This window comes from Rhopilema esculentum, chromosome 19, assembly GCF_057945365.1.
Source record: "Rhopilema esculentum isolate cy_ngs chromosome 19, ASM5794536v1, whole genome shotgun sequence".
Lineage (NCBI taxonomy): Eukaryota > Metazoa > Cnidaria > Scyphozoa > Rhizostomeae > Rhizostomatidae > Rhopilema > Rhopilema esculentum.
In genome coordinates, this window is record NC_142833.1 from 9,168,161 (window position 1) to 9,190,916 (window position 22,756).

Sequence of the window (22,756 nt, forward strand, 5' to 3'; positions counted from 1 at the left end):
TACTGTATTGGAATAAAGTATTTTCCACAAGTGTTTTTCAGTATATTGTCATTAACTTATTACTGCTAAAAAGGGATTTGAGGGTGAGCTTCATTCCAGAGTTATTGGATAACCTTTCAAGCTTCATCAGGCTTTCAAATATTTTCTACAATATCTCAAAAATATTTTTTGATACGTTATTTGGTGAGTCAGCGTGAGATATCGGGGAAAGTCACTGATCTACCTGCCTCGGTCTGCTGTCCGATGAAAAAGACCGGCCGGCAAAAAAACAAAATTCCGTATAAATTTGGTCTCGAGCCTCTTCCCGATTCTGAGGCTGGTCTGCAATGGCGGTAAACCTTAGTTTTTCCGAAAGGCTTGTAAAGACGAAATGATGTCGCGCTCAGTGTTTTCAAAAAGTATACTTTTTACGTGATTTGCAAAATTCGAAAAAAAACGATAATCGAAGATGGCAGAGATACAAGCTGTTCCACTAGGTGAATCATCATCAGTCATTTTAATTATAGTCTTATTATCTGGTGATAGAAAACGATATCATTGTGTTCGCGTCATTCTCAATCAGACTTGTATTTATTTTTGTAGTTGAGAATCAATTATAAGTCTTTTTTGCATCAAAATTTAATGATTCTGTCATACAGTGAACATGACGAGAAAGTTGCTTGTTTTATTTCATTATGTATGTCGTACTCATAATCAGCTAGGTAATTTTGAGTGGAAATGGTTATAGGTGTCTCAAAATTATCAAGCGGCAGTTCGTAAAGCCAAACCAACTTCTTCATGTTGCTAATTGTTTTGCCGTGTAGTCTGCTCTGATTTTAATCATTGTTTTACTACGTTGTCATTACTGCACTTATGTTAATCCTCTGGCTGAGCCCACAGAGTGTCAAGCTAATGTGATTACTGGCACTGCCAATTGCAGCCAAGTGGCCAACACACACTGCCCGTGATGCATGCACAGTGGCAGAAATTATGGAGGGCATGGGAGGTGGGCTCAAGCCCACAATTTTTGATGATATCTTTTGGCAAGTTAAATTTTTATCAATTATCTGATGGAGGCCCAAATTTTCTGACAAGAACTCTGATTGCACCCCCCCCCCCCTCCCCTGATACCCTCCACAATTTTTGCCACTGAGCAAGCTTCATGGGCATCATGGCCACTTGGCTGCAATTGGCAGTGCCGGTAATCACATTAACTTAACACTCTGTGGGTTCAGCCAGAGGCATTCCCAATAAAAGTATGAAAATATATTTATTATTATTTCTAGACCTTTGTGCCTAAACTGTCAAAAATTTGCTCCTCATTTAACAGACATTTAATAGCCATTTCTGCAGGGGCACAAAGCGGCCTTTAATATGAATGAAAACTTTGTTAAGAAATTTAAAAATTTTCATAATTTGCAAAAGAACATGTAGACACGGTCTATTTTAACATTGTACTTGAATAGGATACCCCCCTTAGTTCCTTAGACAATGTTGCTGTTTAATATTTAAGGGGTTAGAATGATCAGCTGGCTCCAGCTTGCCACTTACTGGTCTACATCATACTAACATTATCTTAAGATTTGTTAAACTTTAAATGATTCATTTCATATTAGCCATATCAGAAAAATATCAACTTCTTTGGTTTGAGTTTGAGTTTATTTCTCTTTTAGGTGCTGGCCAAGGTATATTCTCTCAATTTTTGAACCTTAACCATCTATTTTTCTCTTTGCAAGATGTTTTGGCATAGTTAATTTAACATTTAACATTATCACATAGTTAAGACTTCTTTCTTTTTTCATGGTTTTTTCAAAACTGTACAGGTATTACCTGTGTATTAACACATATTGCACATGTTTCTCCTTGAAAAAGACCCTATTAAGCCCCTACTTTTCAGCCAACTCTTACTAAATGAGATCAAAGAACAAACATAATCACTTGAACATACACTTACGTTCAAAAAGTATTGGGACGAATTCGATAAACGAATTATGGCGTTGCGTTGGATTCGGTTTTGCAACGGAAACTTTTTCAGATTTGGGCAGTCTTTCTACAAATAATCTAGGCCTACGTTTCCCCAAAATGGAATAAAAAGTTAAGGAAATGCTTCAACTTATGAAGCATAACCACGAAAACACAGGATTCTTGCGATTTTCCTGATTTTAACAACAAAATATGCAGAAGGGTTGTATGGCCTAACAATGGCAAAGTCGCATGACCTTCCAAAAATTTTAGAGCTGTCCAAACAAATACAACTTTTTAATTTCACGTTTGTATAACCAAAAAAACTCATAAAAGAAATTATAAAATCAAACTTTTTAGCTTCAAAAAAAGTTTACTTCATCGACGAAAATGCTACGATTTTATTAAATTATTGCATTTATTCAAGCTACTTTTAAAATTTCGTAACATTCAAGGAGAAGCCATTGTATTCGTCGGCGATGTTTAATTTTTGTTATGAGAGAGCATTTTCTTCCTATAAAGCTGGAAAATTGGTATTTTTTCATGATTTTTATGGCCATATTTTTGCTTATGTTCCAGTATTTAGCTTCTTTTTACACGACAACATAATTTCTAGTAAGGATTCAAACCTATCACTTCGCAGTTCCCTCAGTAAAGACCTTTCGTCCCACGGCGTCGTAAACTTCTTCGGCCTGCCACCCGTTGGTAAATTTTTTTCTGATCTTGTACGGAAAAACTTTTCACACATCAGAAAAACTGCACTCATTGAGCAGCCGACAATTGATGCAATTTAACGAAATCCATTTGCTTTATTTTAGTAGAAAGCAATTTGTAAGCGCTTCTCTTAACTCAGTTCCTGAATTTTCAGAGCTTCCATGTTTTCGTCTTGAGACCTATAGAAATTTTATGGTCGACGTTTTTTTAATTTTTTGCCATACATAAAAGGCTTCAAGATATCAACAACGTCGTGTGAAAATTTCATGGAAATAGCTGCCGCACTTTTTTAATGAGAAAGGTTTTAAAAAAGTCTTTCCGAATTTGTTGCATAAACTGTCTTCGAAGTTTCGAAGTGTGTCCCAATACTTTTTGAACGTAAGTGTACAAGCACATCAATGATTTTTCATTCATGCAGGAGGAGTAATTATCAATTAATTCAACCATGACTGCAAATGAAAATCTTAATTTGCAGCAATTTCACAATAATTTCCTCCTAAAAATATTACAATACTTTTGGTTCTGGTTACTTGTCTTCGCAATTTAATTTTTTTAACAACAAGTTAAATCAATAACAATCAAAATACATAACACTACTTCCAGAGGAAAATATTAGGTCAGTCAGGAATTTCACTCTACACCAAAATCTGCTTCAATTGGCAGAAGGCATTCTTACATTCCAGTTATTGACATATTATCTTTTGCATCCTACTTTGATAAATTCTTAAGCTGTTTTGCTTGTTATGATTTTGCAAAAGATGTTGGAAGGAGTTGCATACTTGTCACAATTGGAGGTAAAAACATTATGCTTGACTGTGGGATGCACATGGGATTCAATGATAGCGTGAGTAGCCCCATAAGTTCGTTTACTAGAAATTTACTGCTTACATGATATTCAGTAAGGAATTTTGCAATTCATATTTCCGCTACAAATTTGGCAGTATATGTATAAATTAGTTCTCTTTCACTTACCCTTTATCTCTGGGTCATTCTTTTGTATGAATAATAGTTGCACTACAGAGCATTTGCTCACTAGACTATCATATGTATTTTTCATTTTCTCAAAGTACTATCAAGTATCTTTTTCTTTCTGAACTCTAGAGAAAGTTTCCGGATTTCACATACATTGCAAAAACTGGGCCTTACACACAGTTTATTGATGCTGTTATTATCAGGTAGGCCAAATAGTGGATTTGACCTACTTTTTCTCATCACTTTTGTTGCTATAATCTTTGTTGTTTATTTAAAGTATATAGGAAATTTTCCTTTCTTGCATTATATAATAGATTAAGAAAATAAGATGGTACAAAACGTTTTCATGAACTGTATGTATAAAAACTTATTATGAGTATCACGCTGTGAAGATCAGTTACTAAAACCTGAACATTTTATCTACAGTTTAGGCTTTAACATTATGTTGGCTATTTTCTAGATAGTGCTTTTGTAAATAGAGTTGGTTTTCTATTTAAAGTGTAAAACAGTAATGGAAAGCAAAAGTAAATGATTGATTTCCTTTTAGGCAGTTTAGCTTTTAAAAAGTGCCGAAAACATTGATAAAAAAGGAGGTGAATCCTTTTAAAACTAAAAACCTGATCTGTTTCAGTCACTTTCATCTGGACCATTGTGGTGCACTTCCTTACTTCAGTGAAATGTGTAAATATGATGGACCAATCTACATGACACACCCAACCAAGGCCATTTGTCCCATTCTGTTGGTAAGTTGTTTTGCTCTCTGTGACTAGTGGCTTTTTTGATGGGTAAAACAAGTTGTTGTTCTTCATGTTCTTCAGGTAAGGGGGAACAAAATGAAGAATTTTTTCCAGGAACATCTTCTTTCTAACTTTCTCTTAAGAGCGCATAAGACAGGGTGAGAAACTCCAATGAGACACTTCTAGTTGTAGTAGAAGATTTAAAAAAAATTGCTTTATGATGCTGTTTAGAACTTGTTATTTACCCAGATGTTATTTAGATGATAACTCCACCTGCTCTGCAAGGGCTTCAACCTTTTCTTCATCAACTTTCTTCTTTTTCACATTTTTGTACAGAGAAATATGATAGTTCTTCTTGCTTCCTAGCAAGTCTTTAATTTTTTTATTAAACATTTATTATTAACAATTTACTTTTATGTGCTTATGTTTATGTGAAAAATGAATATTTCCTTGTAGGAAGATTTTAGAAAGATAAGTGTTGAACGAAAAGGAGAAACAAACTTTTTCACCTCACAGGTAAGTTTAACTAAAGTTTGTTGTGAGATGTGGTTTAGGAGTTATTCTTCCACAGTAAAATCATTGCAAAGGCCAAGTTCAAGTTTGAAATTTTATAAAAACCCTAAAATGATAAAATCTTCTGATCCCCAACTGAGCTGATCACCAACCTTTGTGCCTAGCAGAGTGATGAATAGTTTTATTTAAAACCTCATTTTGATCTGTAATAGAGTGCTTACAGATTTATGAACTTTTTGTTGACTATAAAGACTGAATTGGGTAACAAAACACCTCAGAAGGGAAAAACTTCTTCCTTCAATGAACTTTTTCTTAAAGTTCATTTTGATAGAGGTCATCAGTAGATGATTAAAAGGCCAATCAAACTGCAGCAGTATGTGATTGAAAGACCAAAGTTACAATATATATGGAACTGATATATTGATTACTTTTTAAAGATGATCAAAGATTGTATGAAGAAGGTCATTGCTGTCAATCTCCATCAGACTGTCCAGGTATATCCTGCATTATCTTCAATCTCTGTTTCATGGAGAGTTTTTTAATCACAAATTACCTTCTACTTTCTATTTGTTCAATTTTGTATCATTTAAGATAAGCTTTTTAAATATTTAGACATTTTTTAAACTTTATTCATAAAGATTTTGTCAGTGTGGCAATAGTGATAATTTGTATACCCATTTGTTAAGTTTATCCATATTATTTATGTCAAATTTGCTTGTATACAATAGATAAACTCATACCAAAGAAACAAAAGAAATTTCTCTAAAATCCTATTTCGTCTTTCTCAATTATTATACCTTTCTTATAGAGTTCCATATAAGTTTATCCTATGTGCTGTCTTGATTTCATGCCATGGTGAAAAAAGCTGTTATTTTGAAAATATTTGTTTCACTTGTAAAGTTTTACTCTTGCACCTACTTGCAATTGTCAGCTAGTGTTTCTCCAGATATTGTTGTACTCATCTGAATGGGACATATTTTAAGGCCAAGATTTTTTAGTAAAAGTGAAGGTAGACTTCATAAGATGAGCTTTTGTATTATATCTGATTTTCAATTGATTTGATATTGAATAAAAACAAGCTTAAAGCGCCTATTTAAATGCGAAGCCCTTTGTAAAAAAAATCTTATCACTTTTCCTAAAAGTTGAGAAGACCTGGCGAAAATTGTTTGATTGCAAAATGTTTTCGTCGATCTTTGAAAGCTGCTTTCAGCACAGAAAGATTTCTTGACAATATTTATTCGAGTTTCATATATATATATATTGTTATTGGTTTAGGTAGATGACGATTTGGAAATAAAGGCATACTACGCTGGCCATGTCTTGGGTGCATCGATGTTCCAAGTTAAAGTGGGACAACAGTCATTCGTTTATACGGTTTGTTGCTTGTCTTTTGTACATCTCATTGTTTTTTAGTTTGCCAAGCATAGTTATTTTCATACACTTAATTGAACCGAATGCAAACTGTTTTCTAATTTGCTAATGGCACACAAGATGCTCAGTAAATACTTTGCTTGCAATAATCAACTATTTTCTAGCGAATCATCAAACAATTATTCACGATTGATTGTTAATAACGTCTTTCTTGCTCATCATTTGCCATTGCCCTTAGATTGCCATTTTCCATATTGGCGTTGGATCTTATATGATACTTCATAAGAGCAGTGGTGAATCTAGCTTTGAAAATCTTGGGGGGGGGGGGCTATTCGGGGGCTAAACTTTCAGTTATAGGGGCCAACGCTAGCCATTACTTTGCGAACTAGTAGAATGTAACAGTGGCATGGTGGCTCAAAATTAGCTACAAGGCACCGATTTTTAGCACCCCCTAGATAAGCATGTCCTTGGTACAGCTCTAAGAAGGCAGTTATCATTATGCCAAATAGTTTTATTAGTGGTGTAAGGAGCAGCTGTGTTCCCTAGGAAAAATAACAAAGAAAAATTGTTGCTATTTGCGGGACCCTTTGCTATTAAACTGAAGGTGACTTTGGGCCGTTACTCCACTGAGTTTTATCTATTCAACAATAATGCATCATGAACCTTAGAATTTCAACAAAAGAAATGTACTTCTAAAAATATGGCTAATAGCTTTGTGAGGTTGATTGTTAAAATTTTCCCATAGTTGTTATGTTATATATCCGACCTCCATGAGATCATTCTGATAAACAAAATTTCAAATAATAAAATTTCGATAAGCAATAGTAGATTATCAAGGTATACTTGGATGGTATTGGTATTTCTCTGCGCTTGGTTCCAGAGCGAAAAGGGTTTTCGATGGGATGCGGAGAATCTTGGTTTGGGCTTGCCCTGAGCACGCCACCCCAAGAAGGTGTATCTTCGTGACAATATATAACCCATATAGAATTTTAACGATTTTCAAGAAAGATTTTTTCTTGGTACCTAAAGGAAGGAGCCAAAATTTCATTAATTTTCACCTCGGTTACAAACTAAAACACTAATCAGGGCCCCTAGCTTGTTAAATAAATGTAATAAAAGATCGCGTGAGCAAAATAAAGAAAACAACTCAAACAAAGTCAAAAACGATTGAACAGCTTTCGAGAAAAACATTGAATTTTCAATAAAGAATTTTGAAAAAAACTAGGGAGGGGCCAAACAAGGGGCAAAGAAAATCCCCCTCCCCCTTCGTAGAAACGCCACTGCATAAGAGAAAAAACTCTGCTTCTGCCCTCGTACTCTTAGAGTTTATTAAAATGCCTTTTCACTCAAAGGCTTCTAACATTCACAACTCTATCTTTTTTGCAGGGAGACTACAACATGACGCCTGACAGGCATCTGGGGTTAGTTTTACATCGGCTCAAAAGATCTCAAACTTTTTTTTACATTTTACTTGATACATTTATGTTTCATTTTTTCAGTGTTTTGCTTTTTTGTAGCGGGTAAAGTAAATAGAGAATGTTTTTAAACGGAACTGAACATGTAAATACTTCCCAATGGCTACGACTTTAAACACAGAGCGATTTATTCATCCTTTTATCATGTTTTGTCTGTATCTCTCTGTTGGTAAGCTCTTCCAACATAAATTTGTTACTTCCGAGCTTTTTAAAAAGTATACCAAATTTTTCGAAATTTCAAAGATTTGAAAAAGGTTCACGATTGCAAGTTAGGTAGTACAAAAGTCACCTTAGGTTCCATGTTTGAAACCATCGTTGTTACTTTCAACTATGCGTTAAATCACCTTTCTAATTAAAATTCTATTATTGTCCCAAGCGTTAAATAGGGAATACACCGTCCGGAGTATGAAAAAGGTTTATAGGGATATTATGAGGTAATGGACCAGATTTCTGTTAAAGGAGAGTTCTTAAAGTAGATTCATATGCCATAGTCATATGAACGTTTGGCCAATTGGATGAAATATAGAAATAACACAATGCTTTCTATTTAGGGCTGCCTGGATTGATAAGTGTAGACCGGATTTGCTGATAACTGAATCAACATACGCAACTACCATCAGAGATTCGAAAAGGTAGAGCTTTTGTTGTAGCTTAAGTGAATAAACGAAAATTATGAATAGCAGTCTTCGTATTGTTTTAGCTGTTAGTGTCAGCACGTCAGATTTCATTCTAATAATACTCTTTATTGATTTACATGTCCTAAACGGTTTTATTGATGATTCTTGTCAAATAAAATTCGATTTTGTTTATTCTTTAGAAAAGCCAGTTATATTGTATTACTTATGATTTTTTTGCTTCTATTCAATTGATTTACTTGCTTCTATTGATGTAAATAGTTTCCTTTTTCTCTGTATGCTTCGCTTGAAGCTCGATCTTGGATACTTAGCCAAGCAGAAGAAAATACGCGCTAGGGACCAATTCCTCTCCCTGCTATTTGCGCACTATGATCATGCACATTTTTTCACAGGTGTCGTGAAATGGATTTTTTGAAAAAAGTTCATGAAACTGTAGAAAAGGGAGGAAAGGTAGTTAATCTTAGAATTTCTTAAGAAAAAAACATCTCATCAATGCTTCTATTTTTAAGAAGTCATCCAGATGACGTTTTCAAGTTACAGTATACTCTCGTTAAGTGGGACACATGGACCGAGCAAAAGTGTACTTGCTTAGCGGGCGTCCTACTTATCCGAATCTCCTCTTAAGTAGGATTTTCTTCAAAAGGCTAAATTTGTTCCCGTTATCGAAATTTTTTTTAAAAACTTACAGGGTCTCATTAAATCATAAACAAGAAACGGTGATAATTGTGTTTAAAACTTTTCTATATTTCCTTTAACAACATACGACTTTAAATCTTTCATCGAGCAGAGAAAAAGTCAAGTCACTTTTGTTCGCTTACTGTTTGCAATTGCTTCAGTTTCCACAATTCTAGAAACCTTGATCGTAAGCGCTTTCAGTTCAGTAGTATCGATCATCATGGAGTAGTTGGTTCATCAAGGTATCAATGGCATCGAGTAATTGAGATGTAGTTGGTTTCTCTTAAGCATGAGCTGCATCTTGATCATCGTCTTCCTCTTCTCGAATTTCCTCGACATCCTTTCTAAGAATATCCTACAAGATTTGTTCATCAGACAACAAAGCTTGAGTTACAGAAAGTGTGTCATCGAAAGAGGCGACATCTTCAGCAGACAAATCTTTGACATTTTCATCCATTCTACTCAGTTGACGGAGACTATCTTTCATTGCATGGAATGGATCGTCGGATGCTTACGTGTTGTCATCAATCTCGGTAAAGCCTGCTTTCTTGAAACAGTTTTGAACGGTTTTCGCTGTAACCAAGATGACATCAGCATCTTCATTGCATCCAACAGAGAAATTTGAGGGAGCTCCTTTTTGTTATCGACTGCAGTTATTATTTGGATCACTTTCACTCTGTACTTTCCTTTTAAGGAACGGATCACTCCTTGGTCCATCGGCTGAAGGGTGGAGGTGTTGTTAAGAGGAAGGAAAAAGATCAAATGCTTTTAACCCCCGATTTCTGGATGAGCTGTACAGTTGTCAATGATGACGGCGATGTTCCGATTATCCTTCTCCTTTTTTTCGTCAAGCTCCCGACCCATTCTTCAATTAAAATGTTGCGTCCATCCAGCTCTTCTTTTGGCCACGATAACGACATGGCTTTACTAGCTATTGGTAAAGGTGGATTTCCTCTTCACGGTATGGACGGAAAACGGAAAACGGTATACGGTAGAAGTATGCGCAGAAGATATTTTGACCTTCAAGAACGGTACGCTTACCGTACCGTTTTCTTTTTTTAAAAGTTGAAATCAAGGCAACTTTTTACGGAATTCGTACCGTTTGACCTCTCAACCAATCATGGTCAAGGCATTGCGTCATAACTTCAGCAACAAGCTGTGCTTCGAACTGAGTCACAGTCATGCTGAAATACTTGAAATAGTATAACCTATCATCGGTGGAAGCAGGCAGAGTTGTAGAGCCCACCTTGCAAATGCTAATAATGAACCCTTTTCTACTTTCTGCTATCATTTTTGAGAAGTTTTTCGAGAAACCCCCTCTTGTATTTTTCATAGCACCACTTGTAATTTCAAAGTTCCCTGGGTGGGACTTCCCTTTTTCCCTTTTTTCTTGAAACGTGTTTCACCCATATGCCTTTCTCGTATTTCCTTCTCTTTTAACTTTTCAATCTTCTTTCAAAAGAAAAAGCATCATAAAGTTGTCAAGCATAAACATGTCTTCTTCCCCCTTCCTCGGGTATGTTTCATTTTACGAAATGGAAATGGAATGGAAGCCAAGTGGAAATTGATGGGCGGAAACCTTCCGAACCGTTTACCGTTGTCCGCTTTCCGTCCATACCGTGAAGTGGAAATCTACCTCAATAAGCTTCATCGAGGTGTTCGTACGTGGATGCTCTAAATCGATGCTCTAGATCGATGCTCTAGATCGATGCTCTAAATCGATGCTTCTTTTTTGTTGACAAATTCGAATCAACAGCTTCATAGATTTGTTACTTATTTTTTATCCAATTTGAAACGGCCTGTTTTGGTATTCCATGTTTACGAGCAACAGATGAAAGACTTTTGCCTTTGTCAATGTGTTTAAGCATGTTATACTTTTCCGTTATCGGGGTCGATGCACACTTCCTTTTTTGGCCCAGCTGAGACGCCTTGACCACACACGTGAAAAGACCTCGACGAATATTTGCAATGTCTTCCGTCTCGATGAAAAATATGAAGTCATTGCATAGAATGTCCCACTTAAAAGAGTTTTTGCTTCAAGGAACCAGGAAAAAGGGTACTACTTAGTGGGCGTCCTACTTTTCAGGGGTACCAATTAAGCAAAGTTTTTATGCTTGAGAAGAGTAAGCAAGTTCAAAGGACCGGAAAAATCTGTACTACATAGCGGGCGTCCTACTTATCCGAGGTCCCACTTAACGAGAGTATACTGTAGCTTCATTCCAACTTGGTCAGTGAGCATACATACTAACTAAAGCTCCCTATGTGTAGTGCATGAAAATCAAAAACCTTGCCAGGGATGTCTATTATCATGTTTGCCATCCTTAAGTTAAAGTTAGATGTCCAAAAAACTGCATCTTATATGAAGGTACTTAATGTTGCCAGAAACAATTGTTTTGAGCATGATTTGAAATGCATGCATTGGTAGCCACCATTTGATATTTTTAGCGGCTAGATAAGCACATTGTTGCTTCATAACATCATATATAAAGTAATTGTTCGCCAAAACGTATTGTAACGACAATTTGAATATCGTCGGGCAGGCAAGGTCGTCTTTTCATTTAGGTGTTTTTGAATCTGTTTACATCAAAACAATGTGTAGACAGCCGGTCTTTAACTAGGTAAGAGAATAGCGGCTGCTATTGTTAAAAAAGAGCCAATTCCAATGTGCTATTCTTCCTCCCACGTTACTTTCGATCCACACTTGAAATGCATTTTCTGCTTACCTTTGGACATTTTCCGAAGTTTATACTCTGATGAGTGTCGGAAAAAAAGTACTTTAGTATGACATGTTTCCACTCTTCTGTTCTGTATTCAAATAAAGTAATTATGCTGCTCAGATTTCTGCTTGCTTTTTTAAAATATGATTTAAGTAAATTCCCTAACGTCGTTTTGCACCTCTCGTTTTCTGTTGCATTAATAAGCTGGTTGAATGTACCACTGGTGAAGTGCTCTGTTCTCTGTTCAGCTTATTTATTTGTTATGAGTAGCTCGAATGTGTTAATGGGCTCATTTTACAGTCAGTAACAGTATCTGGTAAAACCAATCTGTTTAAAATGTCTTTTCTTTCCCCGTTCACAAGTGATAGCTACTTTTCCTTTTAAAAGGTGCTAATTCCAGTGTTTGCTCTTGGGAGAGCACAAGAGCTTTGCATCCTTCTTGAAACCTTTTGGTACGTTAAAATTTCTTATAGCCAAATCTTTTTGTATATGCAGAATGCTTGGTCTGCTTCTAATGGATAGTACCTAAACCATGTTGGAGCTATGTTGTCTGTTTTAGCACATCGTGAACATTTTGATAATCCTTGCCTTTGTTGTTACAATCAAAACCAATCACAATTGTCACAATTATATTATCACAATTGCCACAACATCTTTGATCTTCTAATGACAATTTTAAACGCCATCGTGTATATATATGAAATTAAAGCTTGTTGATCTCCTGAAACAACCAGGGACCGCATGAATCTGAAGGCTCCTATTTACTTCTCAACTGGACTTACAGAAAAGGTAATTTGTTCATTTATGCCATACTTGTGGTTATTCAAATTGTCGTGAACGAAATTCTCTCAACACATATACACACCAGGATATTTTTAGGGAATCCCCTCACGAGTTATACTCGCAAAACTGCATTTTCCTCAAGTGATCCTGACAAACATGCCTCGTTTTGTTTTCCCTCCTCTCTCAAAATCTAAAATGTATTTTGTTTCGGAATCGACCAGGCTAACCACTACTACAAGCTTTTCATTACGTGGACCAATCAAAAGATCAGAAGTACTTTTGTTCAAAGAAACATGTTTGAATTCAAGCACATCAAGGTATGCAGAGCAGTAATATTTTTTCAATCCCGTTTCAAGCCCTTATTTGTACTCACTGCTTCTTAGAAATTTGTAACTCTTTGTTTTATCACGACAGGAAAAATATCAGGAGCTTCATTTCTATCAATTCATTGTTTCATTTCGAACGGTTTATTTCTAGCTTTTTTATTTAATACCTTGATTTTTCTTTTTACGTTGAAAGCTGATTGTTTGATATTTCATTTTTATTTTACTTTTAAGGGAGATGAGAGCACAATTTTCTTCTACTGCTTCTATTAGTTTCTCATTTATCCTCTCCTTTTGATCACATATCACCATCATAGCGTTGTAATATTGTCCTTCTGATTCTATTTCTTTGATTTCTGTCCTTTGTTTCTTCTGCTTTTCTCATTCTTGATTTGTTCATTTTGCAGCCATTTGATCGGTCGTACATAGAAAACCCTGGGCCGATGGTTGTTTTTGCGACCCCTGGAATGTTACATGCTGGACTTTCGTTGCAAGTTTTTAAGAAATGGGCTCCCGATGAGAACAACACTGTAAGTGTGCATTAATCACCTCATTGTTCATCGCATTCTATCTCTGCAATGTTTAGTCTCCTATAATCTTAAGTTTTAAGTAGATAGAATAGACATCAAATATCTATCGCAGCAATTTTGAAGTCGCCAGTAGAAAGATTGCTCACGCAGGAGTCTTGTATTTCAGCCATAAAAGACCATTTTATGCTTTTTTTCTTTACAAAAGCAATAACATGATTTTATAACTTAACTTGTACATTTAAATTTAGTTTTGTTTCATGCCCATTTAAGGCATCTGTACCAATGTTTGCATCTGTGTAAGTTTTGGCTATATCTTTGCCTATTTAAGTATCTTCTTGCATCCTGTCTGGTTATACACAAAAATAGTTTACAATTTTAACCGAAAAAGCATGCAATGCAAAGAAAAAATTGTTCACCAATTACTCGTCATAATCATTGTTATCACGAGTTTCTGATAGTTTATTTCCTCATCAGGTGATCATGCCAGGTTATTGCGTTGCTGGTACTGTTGGTCATAAAATTCTCTCGGGACAGAGAAAGATCGAACTGGATAAAAAAACCACTGTAGGTTTCTCTACTTCATCTTGTATCTCTACAAAAGAGAGGAAAATCTAAATTATATCTTAGATGCATGCTATGTCTTGCCTAATCGATGGCTACTTTTTTATATGAATACTATAGAGTTTTTCCAGCCTTGATGTTCTTAGGAAATTTTCGTTTTGAGCCTCGATATATCCTTAAAGTATTCTGACTTCTTTCAAATCTGATATTTTTTCGGGAGAATGTCGTTCATCCTCGTATAAAAACCTCACTTTTATGTTTAACTTTTTAAGTGAAAATCGTCAGGAAATGGGTTCGATGGCTTCCTTTTAAAACTTTCCACGACGTGGCGATGTTTGAAGCAAAGTTTTATTTCACATAATGTATAACGTTTTCATATAAGATATCCTGGTACAAATCTTTTCTGTAGACCAAGTTGTTTTTTTATGAATCCGATTTTCAGATCGTTTTTCTAGCCAAGGGGCTTCAAATTAAAAATCTAAATGATATCCAGCGTTTACTATTACACATAATTTCCTCATGACGAACTCCTGTCCATTTTTTAAGTTATCTGAACGGTTGTGTGAAAGAATTTATTATTAAGCGTCCTACTATTTTAGCTTTCTGTTTCTATTTTCTTTAAACCACTTTCTCGCTAGCTAATTGGACCTGCAGAGAAAAGCCAGTTTTCTTTTCTACTTAAGGTCACCAATGTCTTCATTTGTGATAAACAAAAAATTGACCTTACTTTGGCTTATTATGAAATTCATAACAACTTCACATTGATTATGGTTTTAAGTATTATTTAAAACGTCATCTAGTTTTCATCATTTTCGATATCGATTCACCAGTTCCTGTTTTTATTACATCTTTTACTGCTACATTCGTTTTCTATCATTTTGCAGACCTCTCTTGTTTGTACACATTCGTTAATCCTTGTCTGGATGCATCTTTTTTATTTTGCTTTCTTGTCTGCATTTTATATTTTATCCCTACACCATGCATCGAGATATTGTCATACCATTGGTCATCTTTTCTTCTTTTTTAGATTGACGTTAAATTGTCTGTGCAGCATCTTTCCTTTAGGTGAGATGTTTACGTCATGTGGTTCATGCATGCTGTTGTTCAAATACCTATGAAATTATGTCATCATGCCTTGTTGTATAGATTATAAAAGGAAGGCACAAATTTCTGATTTTTCTTCGTTGATGGGGTGACTTGGTCTACTTGATATTTCATCCATCACTCTTTTGGGTTTTGCCCTAATTAACTAGGTCTTGCGAAGAGCTTTACGCAACATTACTTTTCATTTTTTCACGAGCAGGACATCCCTTTTGGTTTGAAACCAAGAAAATATTATTCGGATTGATTTTTTCTTACACACTTCTAGATCAGCGGTTATCAAAATCTTCATTATTTTTCACCATCTATTCTAGTTTTACCCTTCTAGTAAGCCTGTTTTTCTCGCCCCTGATGTTTCTTTTTGGAATATTTCGAATTTTGAGATTTGAACAATATTTCCCTTGAGGGGTGATACAAATATGTTCACGCAGGCATAAAAGGGGTATTTCAAGCTAAGAAACTGCTTAAGGTATTCTATTGTGATGACTTTTCACACTGCTGTACGAATTTGGGTGTTAGTTTGACGTCTATATTAGAACCGTAGAGATGTTCTTCGTATAAAGGTTGCTTCTGCCTACATATTTGTATTCAGATCTATATTGTTGTCTTTCCCTGCATCTTTTTCTGATTTCTACACAGGCCAATCTCTTTCTACTCTCTTTCTGCCATATTGCGATTCCCAATAATACATTATGTTGGTTGGTAGCTCTTGATAACTAGATTTTCATAAAGCCCACCATTGATCAGCTTCTCATCTTAGGCACGTTGGCCCTTCTCCCCCATTCCTGCATTAAGTACATCATGGATTCACACATTGTCTTTTTATCAGGGTTGTAACTAGGCAGGTATGCTAGCGTATACAGATTTGTGTTTATAATGTAGCCAGAACTTGAGATGGAGAGCTGTTTTAAACATTCATGTGTACCAACCGAAATACAATCTTCCCAATTTTTTTATTTGCCTTAGAGCCACAAGCAAAACTGATCCTACAATTTTTCATTTAATTTTAGCGCCCACGCAGACGCATCTGGCATAATGCAACTCATAAGACAGGTATGTTGCTCAATTGTGGTCAGAAATGCCAGAAGAGAGCCGTTGTTAGCCCCAATCCTCTGTCTGGTTTTTTGAATTGGTTTTTGTTGCGACAAGGGTGATGTGACATGGCTTTTCTGTTGCCACTCCTGTGGCTTTACATCATCCCATTTTGTATTTACTTTGAAAGAAGTAGTTTGCAATCAAAGTAAAGTGTAGCTGAACCGTGTTGATAAAAACTATTCTGGGCTATCACCTCAGATATTCATGAAAGCATTAACTAAATTTTCATGCTTTAGATTTCAGCAGAGTGTTTAAAAGAGGATTTGATAATTGCTTGTTCTGTTTGCCTTTCTTTTGCATCCATGCTACCAACTTGCTCGTTCGTCTTCAGAGACCGATATGTTATTAAGCGTTAAAATTATGAGAAAACATTATATTTAATATTTCATGGATTTAATGTGAAAAACACATCTGCGATTTTTCCAAATTTCGCTGCTAACTTTAATGTATCTTTCGTTAATTCAAAAGCAATTTTAAGCAGAACCTCTTCCTTTCCTGCAAATTATTGCAACTGCTTATCCTGCCTCAATATTTACTATGGTTTATTGCAGTGCGAGCCTGCTAATGTAATGTTAGTTCACGGTGAAGCAAGCAAGATGGAGTTCCTAAAACAAAAAATCCAACAAGAGTTCAGTAGGTTTCGTTTCTATTCAGCCTTTTAAAAGTAAATTACATCTCCTTTAGATAATGCTACTTTGGCAAATGGTAAAAAAATTCATTTATATTCTGAAAGATGTATAAAACATATTGGAAGAGTACGCACGCAGCATTCCAAATCTATTTCAACTGTTCTCTCTTCTTATGTTAACAATGCGCTGTCACGAATGAGTATCCTTCTTCCATCAAAAGAGAGATTTATAGTGGAGCGGAATACGCTTACAATGCCTAAATCATGATAAATTTAGAATTTAGAATGATGGAAAGCCATTAAATGCAAATTTGTTTTCATTGTTAATTATTTCAATATAATTGTTTGAAAATTAATGTGGGATAATGGTGTTTTACGTTTTTTTTCAAGGGCAATATCGTTTCTTTAAGCCTGGTTTTCATATATCGTAATTCGTCGGCGATGATCCCCGACGCAGCTTCCCGATGGTCTATGACAGTCTGCAATGGTTTATGACATATAAAAACCGGGTCATCGGGAACCATCGGCGATCATCCCCGATCATCGCAAAAGTCAAAATAATTTGACTTTCCCGACACTTCTCGATGAACAATAGCAAAGAGAACAATAGATCAGGAATGTTCTGTCAAAATGTCAAAAGTGAATTCATTTGAACTGAAGGGAGGGTAACTGTTTCGCGGAAAAACTGGAATGCTTTTGATAGTACAGGGAACATTAAGGGGGCTATAATTCCTAGTTTGATTCCTAGTCTTAAGTTTGAGTTTCATCATTTTTTTAAGGTGAATCAAGGTGAATCTTAAGCTATGTCATGATCATTACATAATCCACTAAACAGAAATTTTGCCAAGAAAATTTATACTGGAATTTGCCTTTCCTTTTTTATCTTCATTGTAACAATGACTTCTTCTGGAGCAATATTTTTCTGACGGGTGCGCGGGGAAAGTTTCTTACTTTGTTGTAATGAATTTTCATTTGCAAATATATCCCGAAATTATCAATGTGTTGCTCATAAACGTCAATGTGTTGATCATAGATCGATGATAGTATCAAAATTTGACTATTGGCCTTTATCAGCAGCCATATTCCTAAACTTGCATCAAAATTATAGTTTTGGCGCTTCAATATTGTTTATAGCATCGGGAATCGTCCCCGACCATCAGGGATGCTGTGCATCGGGGATCATCGCCGACAGGTTACGATATATGAAAACCAGGCTTTAACATCCAAGCAGCCCTTCTTATATTGGCTTTTGTCAATGGTCTGACCCAAGAAAGGGCTCGCTCCTACTGATTAATCGGCATTTCTATGTTCAAACCCTGCACTCAATGAATTCTCTTTCGGGAATTTAAAAAGGCATTACTCTTTCATTTTAGACATTGAATGCTACATGCCCGCAAACGGCGAAACAGCTTCCATTCCTGTGGAAACGAAGATAAACATCGAAGTTTCAAAATCATTGCTTGCAAAGAGAAAGATGGCGGATTCAGAAGGTTACCTTAAAATGTCGGACTTCTTTTGATGCCATTTACATCGGTGCTATTATTGTTCATTTTAATGTTGGGTTTGATTGCATTTAAGGAATGTAGATCTCTTCTTGTGTAATGTTATTCTTTAAAACGCAGAGTTTTTTTATTTTCCTCTGTTTAACGATAAAGAATCAAACAAGTTCAAAGGCAATCGATAGATACTTAAATGGCTGAAGTCATCTGCCAATCAATATCAGCCAGTGACAAGCGTGTGAGTGTTATCATGCTCACTGATTTGCCCATTGGTGTTGACAGAAGGTTTTGGCGGGCCTCTTTATTATCTTTCGATCGCCTTTAAACGATAGCGATTATTTTACTTGCAAGACTCACGGTCCCTATGCTCCACGGTCGTTTATCTCTCGGGAAGCCCCACGGTTGACACTCCCCACAACCACTATCTTGCCTTAATGGGTTGGCATTGCGCATTTTTTGTGTGCAAACCAATTTGCCCTATTGGTGTTTGGCATTTCTTAGCTAAGTCTGTTAAGGGGTTGTCGATGAAAATTCTAATTCACGAAGCATGATTTGACGATTTTTTCAGAGCACCAGTCGAAGAGGAAAAACTTGGTAAAGAGGAATACGGAAGCAGACCTTAGTGGCATTCTCGTTATGAGAGAAGGGGTAACATTTGAACATTTTTGTTTATTGAAGTAAAATCTTTGACGCGCCAAAGGCAGTCACCCAGTTGGACTTTTTGTAACTTTGTATGATTTTTGAAGTTAGAGTTCTGAGAATTGGATCAACTATTTCACTCTTTCATTTGGTGAGTGCATTAAGCTTTCAGTTCACTAAAATCAGCACTTAGAATATGTTTGCCTTGGCAAGTTTTTAAGCTACTGGTTTCTTCCCGACATAATTGATTCCTTTTCTCTGTTACAGAGCTTGCAATTGGTTGAGACAGAGAAAGTAATGAAAGAATTTGCTTTAAAAGAGCATCAGCTGAGGTTTACGTCAACAGTTTCGTTAGATTCTTGCGAAAATCCTGAAGCTTTTTTCAGCAAAATGAGAAAAGACTTGGAAGAGTAAGTTCAGCCCACTCAATATGTTATTGATTCTTACGTCCATGTTGCTTTTACATCCTTGCGGGTTTAAGGATTCTTTTAGAGTTACCAGGCTGTTATGCCATTCATGAACCATAGAGTAATTGTAGATATTTTAGCTGCCCATAAAATTTACTTTTACGCTTGTCTCTAAAGATGGGTTCTCTCGGCTTTAGGTATCAACATTACCCTATTTCCTTTCTAACCTGCTTTCTCACGAATTGATTGGTTTTTTAATTAGGAATTTCAATGAATGCAGTATTGACAAGCTAGGATCACATTCCCTGGCTTTAGACTCAGTTCTTATCAAGGTAAGTCTATTTTATATCGAATCTAGACTCCGTTTTATCGTGGATTCAAAGAGTTTTCTGACACTTTTGTCTGCCGATGCTTGCCGCTGTTAGCAGCTTTTTCGCGGCTCTTGTAACTAATTTCTTACAGCTAATAAATTTCAGCATTCATAAATGTTTTAAAATAGACGTACAAAACAGTGTTGAAGGTGCATTTACGTGTTTTGCGGATGGGTTAACTGCAAAATTAAATCTAAAAACCTCAAGAAAACCCAGTAAATCTGACGAGTATTGTCGCACATAGAATGAAGCTGCTTAGAAAAATGAATTTTTGGAATTTTTACAAATACATAGGAAAATTGGCTGTTTTTTGTGCTTGCTCGTTTTCTAATTTCATCTGACCAATAAAATTTTACCTAGTTCCTGTTATCGAAGAGCTCCAAAGACAGAAGCAGTATACTTGTATCATGGCAGTTTCAGGTAGCTTTTTCAATTTCTGTTCATATACAAAATTAAATTTGCATGACCGCTTTAACATAATCATAAGAAAATAACACTAAATGCACTGTTTAAACGGTCGGTACTTTATTAATTAAATCCGACAATTTCACGGAGTTTCTCCAACTTCAATTTGCTAATCTATCGCCACGATTTTGTTACTTTTGCTTGTACGAAAGAGTTCTTTAAATTCTTGAAACATCTCAACAATGGTGTTTTCATTAAAGCAACTGCGTGATTTTATAGCTGACAGTTGAAGTTAAACTTTTTACATTATCCCTAAAACCTACTTAGTTTTATTTGCAATGAAACTTAATTGTGGTATTTTCTTCAGGATGAAGATCTTGGGAGCAAAGTACTGAATTTTCTCAGATCTCAGGCTCAAGAATTTGGATGAACTGCAAAAAGATCTTGGGCATATGAACTTGCGGAAGAGGTTTGCTCCATCGGCAACCCGTAAAATTCGAGTTGATGCAATGAAATGCTTGCGCCTAAAAATATCTGCAGAATACAATCCATATGAGAGCTTTATTGCTGACTCCGTTTGAGAGTGGTGCAATGCTGACTCAATTGAAGATGTTTTAGACAGTTTTTTGACGCATTTTCACACATCAATCGACTGCCATTCTCTTACATCTTTGAAGTATATATCTTTTCAGAGAGCATATATTCGAGATGACAGATAGTAAGCATATTGTTACCGTAACACTTTCAATGGAAATCGATTGCTGCATCAATACTTTGGAGTTCTTGGTGTTTAAGAATACATTAGGCAATTGTAAGAATACCTATAATATACCTCTATTAGATGAAATATTAGAATTTTGATGATTATATCCATAGAGGGTATTGAATACAATCTCGAACAATTCCAAAAGTTATTTTTTCCCAAAGAGCTTTTGAAGAAAAAATTCCAAATAAACAGCCACTGAATTACCTTCTCACTTTAATTTATGAAAAGTTTTGGCATGAAGTTGGCCTCAATTTCAGCCATTTTATTTTGCAACTAGGTCTTCAAGAATATATTATAATCAGGTTACTCTATTTTCCAGATAATGTATATTACGACCAACAAAAGCGCAAGAAAGGAATGTAATTCACTAGTAAAAGCTCTTTGATAAAGTTTGTATCAAACGTACGAATCTTGTATCTTTGAGAGGTTCTGTCACAGCAAAAAATGATGATGGAGCTTGAAGCCTTTTGCTTGGCTTGTCAATAATAGGAGACAGTCCTTTCGACTGTAAGTTTGTTTTAGTGGCCATGTAGGATCCAGATGTGTTATTTACTCTACGAATGCTGCGTATTTTTGCTTGAGCTTGAATTTGACTTATTTGTGTTCGTCTCTGTAATGCATCTTTTTCGTGTTTCTTCATCATTTCCAAGGTGTTTGCAAAATTCTCTCCAATTGATGGCAAAACTGTGTATTGTTGGAATTGTCGTCCACGATGTTTGTCCATTGCAGTAGCCATAGGTTTGCGTATGATCAGGGCTTGAGTAACTGTGTTTGCAGAATTGCAGGGAATAGTATCTCCCTTTAAAGCAGCTACCACTCGCCCCGATGAGCCTTTCATATGAGGGGCATCAAGGCTGTTGTCAATATGAAGTTCACTAGTTGGATTTCTGTATTCATTTCGCAATATGCTAGAGCATTTATTGTCTTTTGATAAAAGCACATTCAATTGCTGTTCTTTGCCTTGTTCGACCGGCCTTTCATTGCACAAATTACGCTTTGTCGAATTATATTCTGCTCGCTGTTCGTTGCTTGCTTCCACTGAGCTTTCAATCGGACTTGCAGATAACAAGCGCCTCTTTTTATTCCTGACATATTTCGGATGCTCTAACTCTCTTGGCATATAGTTGATTGTTTTCAAATTCTCCAAGGATTGGTTTTTTCTTGACAGTTGAGGTCTCGATGTAACGGCAGCTGCATGTGAGTCAGATATCTTGACAGCACAGCCCCTATTTAACACTTCCCTTGATAAAGTTCTTTCAACTCGTTTCTTTTGTTCCGCCATGTCTTTACTTACGTGATTAAGTAAGGAGGGGGGTGGAGGTTTTAGATCCACTTTTCACTCAACCTTTTTTGACTTTTGATAAGTTGCTGTTAGTTCTCAATGAAGACTTATTTTTCATTATTTGTGTTCTCCAGAGAGCTGATCCTGTTTTCTAACGATTGGTGACAATATTTAAAAAATATATACTGATACCTGTACAGCAGCCTCCCTGTACGCCTGTCTCTCAAGCTCCTTGATGTATGGAGTTACAATTCTTTACTGGCGATGGAAAAAATTTTCAATGCGAATTTTCTAGAGCTTCTTGCGTTCGCGTTGCATTTGATCGCACAATAGGCATAAATCAACATGTCCAGTTAAAGATAAGATGGTATTATTTCTTACACTTGCCTCTCTGGAAACGCCAGTTATCACACAACGAGAAAGCTGCTTTTCACTATCTCAGCAATTATTTTAGTTCTCTTGTGGTATATTTCTATACAACCGCATACTCTACTATGTTTACAACTGTGAAGTGCTTTCTCAAATAATTTCGGTTGTTTAACGTGATGTGAAGACTCATAGCAACTGCGTGATTCTTTCTTAATCAGCAGAATCCTTTCTCCCATTCGAATGGCAC

General features: G+C 35.8%; 1 protein-coding gene across 1 annotated transcript; it reads left to right on the forward strand.

Annotated features, from left to right (window-relative positions):
* The first annotated feature begins 309 nt into the window (after nucleotides 1-309).
* LOC135688149 (integrator complex subunit 11) lies at nucleotides 310-20,846 on the forward strand. The gene is made up of 25 exons (XM_065204875.2): nucleotides 310-476; nucleotides 1,653-1,664; nucleotides 3,414-3,499; nucleotides 3,757-3,830; nucleotides 4,259-4,370; nucleotides 4,821-4,880; nucleotides 5,315-5,371; nucleotides 6,153-6,251; nucleotides 7,635-7,669; nucleotides 8,275-8,355; nucleotides 8,751-8,808; nucleotides 12,138-12,202; nucleotides 12,485-12,539; nucleotides 12,755-12,850; nucleotides 13,264-13,386; nucleotides 13,861-13,950; nucleotides 14,975-15,012; nucleotides 16,059-16,101; nucleotides 16,695-16,776; nucleotides 18,145-18,261; nucleotides 18,839-18,918; nucleotides 19,177-19,319; nucleotides 19,579-19,648; nucleotides 20,048-20,107; nucleotides 20,460-20,846. Exons 1-25 carry the CDS (start codon nucleotides 449-451, stop codon nucleotides 20,520-20,522), a joined length of 1,827 nt encoding a protein of 608 aa, XP_065060947.1. The 5' UTR covers nucleotides 310-448; the 3' UTR covers nucleotides 20,523-20,846.
* Nucleotides 20,847-22,756: the final 1,910 nt, after the last annotated feature.

Excerpts from the sequence above, each read along its gene's own strand:
- LOC135688149 (XM_065204875.2), top strand. The coding sequence starts at position 449 with ATGGCAGAGATACAAGCTGTTCCACTAG. Across the intron at positions 8,809-12,137 it reads CTGTAGAAAAGGGAGGAAAG|GTGCTAATTCCAGTGTTTGC; the intron begins GTAGTTAATCTT and ends TCCTTTTAAAAG. Across the intron at positions 16,777-18,144 it reads AAAAATCCAACAAGAGTTCA|ACATTGAATGCTACATGCCC; the intron begins GTAGGTTTCGTT and ends CTTTCATTTTAG.